The 6,834-nt window shown below is 45.9% G+C and overlaps 1 protein-coding gene across 5 annotated transcripts in view; it reads right to left on the bottom strand.

The window, feature by feature from the left end:
* Nucleotides 1-701: 701 nt before the first annotated feature.
* NPHS1 (NPHS1 adhesion molecule, nephrin) overlaps nt 702-6,834 on the bottom strand; it is a 19,311-nt gene continuing 13,178 nt past the window's right edge. For 4 of the 5 annotated variants that reach the window (XM_082438304.1, XM_082438303.1, XM_082438305.1 and 1 more), the window contains 6 exons: nt 5,732-5,851; nt 5,569-5,593; nt 5,387-5,462; nt 5,134-5,227; nt 4,933-5,048; nt 703-2,934 (listed from right to left, as the gene is read on the bottom strand). In XM_082438304.1, the coding sequence (XP_082294430.1) occupies nt 2,803-2,934; nt 4,933-5,048; nt 5,134-5,227; nt 5,387-5,462; nt 5,569-5,593; nt 5,732-5,851 (563 nt within the window). In that variant the 3' untranslated portion in view covers nt 703-2,802. Of the gene's footprint in view, nt 2,935-4,932; nt 5,049-5,133; nt 5,228-5,386; nt 5,463-5,568; nt 5,594-5,731; nt 5,852-6,834 lie in introns of all 5 variants that reach the window. The other variant, XM_082438302.1, reaches the window with a different exon arrangement.

Below are 6,834 nucleotides of genomic sequence, written 5' to 3'. Positions count from 1 at the left end.
GAAGCAATAGATATCTGTTACATTGATTCAAACAGTAGCAAAGAGGAAGTAAAAAGTGCGTGAAGAGACCCAACCACAGCCTGGGGGTTCCTTTGGTGAGCCTTACCCAAGTGGTTTATGTGGTTCTGAGCAACCCAGGACCTGGATTATCCACATATTTTGTTCCCTGGCCATAATGATTGGTTCAGGAATGGACGTAAGACCCAAGTTGGGCTGACGAAAGACAGCCCCAAGACCTTCCAGAACTATTGGCAAAAGATGTACTCTGGCTCCTGAGCTTGTGGAATGCCAGCCTAGAACAGCAAGTGGTCACCTTTGTCTCCCAAATGAAGGGTCTACCTGAGAACGAAGTCAACACAGAGAACAGCAAAGCCAAGAGATACAGAGAGACCCCTCGTAGCTTTGTTTCAATAAATTCACATTTTCTCCTTAGCCAAAGTGGAAACAGAACGTTGTAGGTTTCTCCTCCTCCGTCTCCTTCTCCTTCTCCCCCTCCTTCTTCTTCTTCCTCCTCCTCCTTTCTTCTTCTTCTTCTTCCTCTTCCTCCTCCTCCTCTTCCTCCTCCTCCTCCTCCCCCGCCCTCCTCCTCCTCCTCCTCCTCCTCTTCTTCTTCTCTCTCTTTTTTTGGGGTGGGTGGGTGGGTGTGGGCCACGCGGCTTGGCTTGTGGGATCTTAGTTCTCTGACCAGGGATTGAACCTGCGCCCTCAGCAGTGAAAGCGCTGAGTCCTAACCACTGGGCCGCCAGGGAATACCCTGTAGTCTTCTTCTTTGAACAGGAAAAATACACAATTAGAAAAATTCTATTCTTAGGAATGGAATCTTTTTTTAATTAAAGGGAAATCAATTGGACTCCAATGTATTTGTGTATTCAAGTGCTGTGGTATAAAAACTTATTTTAGCCTATGCTGATAAAAAATAATATGTGGACAAGCATTTGTGGGGTTTTTTAAAATATTTATTTATTTGTTTGGCTGTGCCAGGTCTTAGTTGCGGCACGCGGGATCTTCGTTGCGGCATGCAAACTCTTAGTTGTGGCCTGTGGGATCTAGTTCCCTGACCAGGGATCAAACCCAGGCCCCCTGCATTGGGAGCACAGAGTCTTAGCCACTGGACCACCAGGGAAGTCCCTGGAAAAGCATTTGAACTAAACAGTTTTGACAATATGATTAATAAAATAGAACTGGGGGCCTAAAGAAAGATTATTCCTAACTATACTCTGTTCTCCATGGAAATAGCTTCTCAGTTATCTTTTCCTGATTTTCAATACAAAAAAAATAAGAGACTAATAAGAACCTGCTGTATAAAAAAATAAAAAAAATAAAATTTAAAAATTAAAAACAGTAAGAATTCTCTTGCTGGGCTGCTTTATTATAGTGCCTTTTTAAAAAAAATGTATTTATTTTATTATTTATTTATTATTTTTGGCTGTGTTGGGTCTTTGTTGCTGCGCGCGCGCTTTCTCTAGTTGCGGCAAACGGGGCTACTCTTCATTGCGGTGCGTGGGTTTCTCATTGCGGTGGATTCTCTCGTTGTGGAGCACAGGCTCTAGGTGCGTGGGCTTCAGTAGTTGTGGCTCGCGGGCTCTAGAGTGCAGGCTTAGTAGTTGTGGCGCACGGGCTTAGTTGCTCCGCGGCATGTGGGATCTTCCCAGACCAGGGCTTGAACCTATGTCTCCTGCATTGGCAGGCAGATTCTTAACCACTGCACCACCAGGGAAGCCCCTATGGTGCCTGTTTTGTTTTGTTTTGTTTTTAATTAATTTATTTATTTTTGGCTGTGTTGGGTCTTCGTTTCTGTGCGAGGGCTTTCTCTAGTTGTGGCAAGCGGGGGCCACTCTTCATCGCGGTGCGCGGGCCTCTCACTATCGCGGCCTCTCTTGTTGCGGAGCACAGGCTCCAGACGCGCAGGCTCAGTAGTTGTGGCTCACGGGCCCAGTTGCTCCGCGGCATGTGGGATCTTCCCAGACCAGGGCTCGAACCTGTGTCCCCTGCATTGGCAGGCAGATTCTCAACCACTGCGCCACCAGGGAGGCCCGGTGCCTGTTTTTAAAGTCACTTTTGTTGAGGTATAATTTATGTACCATAAAATGCACCAATCTTAAGTGTAGAGTTCAGTGAGTTTTGACAAATCTATACATTCATATAACTACCACCACAATCATCATATAGAACATTTCTATCACCCCCTCAAAAATTTCCTCATACTCTTTTTTAGTCAGTTCCTTCCCATGGCCCCAGGCAACCACTAATCTGGCTCTGTCACTGTAGATTAGCTTTGCCTGTTCTAGAATTTCTATAAGCGAAATCACACAGCATGTATTATTTTGTGTCCAGCTTGTTTCAATAAAGGCTGTTTATTTTCTATAGAGTCTATTTATGTTTACATGTGTGTCATAGTTTATACATCGTGTTGTAGATAACTATGGAAAAGCATAAACCAAGCTATTTCAGATGTAGTTGAACGCAAAATGAACTGAGTTTTTAACATGTCTTTTCCCACTTCTGAAATGTTTACTTTAAAAAGCATAAAAACCCTCAGACTAGCTTTTCATTATTGAGATGTCTTTTACAATTCACTGTGTCCCTATGGAGAACTCTAAATCCAATCCCAGGAGGAGGCTTGTTTATACTTTGACACCAGGTTGAACCATCTTCTGTCACTTACATACACCCTTCCACTTCCCCTTCTGAAAAAGTCCAGTCCCTTTGTGTCCAATGGAGATCACTTAACAAGCTCAGCCTAGGCTGGAATAAAAAGGACAACTGGGATATTATGTCTTGCAGGTGTAGGAAAAGGCTGTCTCACACCAGCTGTCCCCTCATCTCAAAGGGTAGAACATCAGGTTCCATAGGGTCCAAATCTCCTGCCACCTGATCATAGATTCCTCTTGCATCCTCATACCTGTCTTCAGGCCAGTAGAGGTCACAGGAGCCCTGACAAGCAAAGGTGGAGTTAGAACCATAGAGAGATGCTCTGTGGGTCATCACTGAAGCTCTGGGGGATACACCCTCCTGCTCTACTTCACAGAAAAAAATGTTTTAGCTTCTAATTATGGTGGAAATTCCAACATAAACAAAGAGGAGAGTGATTATTACGTACCCCCGCGAGCCCATCACTTAGTTTCAACAATATCAACTTTTGGTCAATCTTTATTTATCTATATCTCTAGCTTCTTATCCCCCACCCTCCCAACTGGATTATTTTTAAGCAAGTCCAAGATATCTTGTGATTTACTCTCAAAAAAGTAATTTAAATGTCAGACATGTGAAACTTTTAGTTAGCCCACGATATCAGCTATGGGAATTGTGGAATGTGAATCTTGATTCTGTCAGTCTTATGAATGTCCAAAACATTCCATCATCAAAATAAAAGAGATAAAAGACCATGTAGGGTGGTTGCTACTGGGGATGTGCTTTCCCTAGATTTGGGAGAAAATGGTTGTTTTTGATCAGCAAACTTTAGAGCAGACTTGCCCACAGGCCAAATATGGCCCACTGCATTTTTTTATTGCCTAAGAATAGTTTTACATTTTTTAATTGCTGGGAAAATATCAAAAAAAGAATGATACTTGTGACATGTGAAGATTATATTAATTTCAAATTTCAGTGCCCAAAAATAAAGTTTTATTGGAACTTAGCCACAATTGTTTGTTTATCTATTGCCTATGGCTGTTTTTATGGCAGAATGAGTAGTTTCTAGAAAGACACTATATCCTGCAAAGCCCAAAATATTTACAATCTGGCCCTTTTCAGAAAGTGTGCAGACTGCGTCTGTGCTTTAGAGGGCACGTGTGGTTCAGCACCATGGACAGCATTATGCACTTTATTTCCACCTTCGTGGGGAGAACAGTTCCCCATCTGGACAAAGTTACAGAGGGAAATCTTTGGCCCACTGTAGCCAGAGCATTAGTCAAGGCCACACAGAAAGTAGGGGTTCTGCCCCACCTCCCTTACTGTGAGGCAGTAGGTGGGGCTTAGTTGGTGGCCAAGGTCCCTGTCTGCTGCTTTTGCCTGCCCAGCCACAATCTTCACTTCCCTCTGTGCTCTCCATCCCTCTTCCACTCTCAGCCCAGTGGATTGAGTGGGCCTGGCCCCTACTCCCTGATGCCATGGGTGGGCACTGATTCAGACGTGTCCAATTAGCATATTCTACTCCCCACTTCAGTGGTTCAGCAATGAGTATGAGCCAAACTAAACCAATAAGTGTCCGCGTTGGGGCTTTGGAGCTATTGAAAAAGAGGCATTCCCTTTATTTGAAGGTTTCTAATCTAATAGGATACAAACCTGAATTTGCTAGGGACATCTTTAGAGAGGAAATTCTGGGTGGGCCTGAAGACATTTCTATCCCTTGACTTTTCCATTGAGTGGGCCAAAAAATTATTTCTCTGTATCTCTCTGATTAACCAGTATAGTGGAGATGGCTAATTATCCAACCAACTACATACCTTCCTTCTTCCACAGTAACAGAATTGTAGTAGGAGATATAGCTGCCAAATAGGCTGCATTTCTCAGACTCCTTTGCAGTTCGGTGTGACCATGTCCATATTCTCACCAGTGGTATAAGAGCAGAATGCACCGTTTCTGGGCCTGTACCATAAGTCAGGGTTGTGCCTCTACCATGCTCTCTTTTTCCCTTTCCCACCGGTTGAAACCCCCAGGGAACTGTCCCATCCATGTAAACTTGGTCAACTTACTAGAGGATAGTAGAAGAACACAACAGAAAGAACTTGGGCTCCAGAATAACCACATGCAGCAGGGCCACTCACCTCTGACTGCTATGTGAGAAAGAAATAGACTGTCTTGTTTAGGTCACTGGATTATGGCTAAGGCCTCTTTGCTACAGCAGCTAGCTTACCCTAATTAATACAAGCAATAGGAGGTGGGTTTCCAACACTAGCCAAGAAATATTTCTGCTGATACAAATCTCCTCACCATCGGTACTTCATCGTAGAGGGGTCCCCAGGCCCCAGACGGGGCGTACAGTCTTTCCACCTCATCATACACGTGCCCAGGAAAAGTCATATTCTCCTCCTCAAGACTTGTGAGACCTGGAAGGGAGAGGTGATCAGGGCACCAGGTCCAGATGTCAGGGGTACCTATGGGGAGGGGGTTTCCACTGTGCTCACCACTCACCTCGGGGATAAGACACCTCCTCCAGCGTGGGGGGCAGCTGGGGACTGAAGTCCCTCATGGAGTGGTAATATGGCTCTACATCTGTTGTGCTAACCTGTCAATGCCCCCCCCCCAAAAAAAACAGATAAAGTCTTTTCCATCCTTTGACTCCATCATTCCTGGAAAGGGCAATGATTAACATGAAGCTGACAGTGGAATTTTAGTCACTGTCAATTCCCTGTCGGGGGGGTGTGTCAGGACCACCCTCACTCACCATGGAGCTTCGGGTGTCACGGTCTCCAGTCCACTGGCTCTCCTCGTATTCATTCCTGACTCGGTCTTCCTCCGACCTTCCAGGATGGAGGCATGGGGGCAGCTGGGTGTTGACCCTCTGACAGCTGTCTCCCTCAATCCTCCTCCCCAGAGTCTTCCTTACAGAAAAATATCCCCACTTACCCTGCCTCTGTCTTCTCTGAGATGCCTGAGGGAAGTAGGAAAAAAGGGGTCAGAAACATGCTCCTCGAGCCCACTTGGCCCTGGGATACCTTCATATGCAGCCAACCCAGGGCTCCCATCACCCTTGGGCCTCCGTCCCGGCAGGGGAAAGGTCCCTCCTCACCCTCAGCAAGACGCTTCAGTCTCCGCTGCCAGAGGAATCCCCCGACACAGGAGGCGTTAGAAAGCAGCAGAAGACCCCCAACAGCAAACAGCACCGGCAGCAGGGGCAGCTTTGAGGGTCCTGTGGGGACAATTGGTTTTAGACTTCAACTGGGGTTCTCTGAAAAAGCCTGTCCCTGACCAAGCAAAGTCCTCCTCCTAGGTCAGGAAATCAGATGGGCAGGGGTTTCCATGTCCACTCCTTTTGCCACCCCAGGGAAGGTGGCTCCTTTCTCAAATCAGGCCATTAGCACTGGGTCCTACCTTCGCCCAAGCCCCTTGTATGGACTCAAGCAGAAACTTCAGCTCTTTAGCTGGGCATTCAAGACCTTCTGTGATCTGGCCTCTTCCCATGTCTCCACTCTTGCTCACAGACTATTGACCCTCCAGCCACACAAAACTAACCACTGGCTGTTTCCAGAATCACTGAGACAAACCCACACTTCTAAGCTTTCAAATAGTCAAGTGTCTGTCTTCAAATGTCCTTTCATCTCAAGCAAACTTCTATTCTCCCTTCAAACTCCATCTCGAATGACTTCCTCTTTGCACAAACTTCCATCCCAGACAATATCAGAATCCTCTGCTATATCCCTGAGGACAGAACTAAGTCCCTCTCAGTAGACATCTACTTAGCACTCACTTCCCCAACTTCTGCTAACAGGACTCATTTTCCTTTGACGGTGGTTACTCCCTGCTCTCAGCCTGGATGGCTCCCCAGGACTCTGTGGAGGACACATGGCCTGACCTGGCCAATAAGAGCACCCATTCCTCTTCCCACGGCGATCAGTTCAGAGACTGGCATTTGACCTAAGGTGGATTTTTGCAAGAACATCTAGGACACTCTTCTGCTAGCTGCTAAGAAGTGAAATAAAAGCTGAAGGTGTGGGAAGACTTCTTTGCCTTCTTAAGAGAAGAACCTGAGAAGGAAGTCATCAGAGTGGAAGGCAAAGTTGAGAGAGAGAGTGAGAAACTGATCCTTGGTGAAAATTTTGAGCACCTGAATCCAGGCACACTAAGAGGTTTCAATTTCATGAGCCAAGCCATTCTTTTTATTGTCAACAACAG

This window comes from Balaenoptera physalus, assembly GCF_965194825.1.
Source record: "Balaenoptera physalus genome assembly, chromosome: 19".
Taxonomy (NCBI): domain Eukaryota; kingdom Metazoa; phylum Chordata; class Mammalia; order Artiodactyla; family Balaenopteridae; genus Balaenoptera; species Balaenoptera physalus.
Note: the sequence above shows the minus strand (reverse complement) of the source record. Positions and strands in the feature narration are given on the sequence as shown.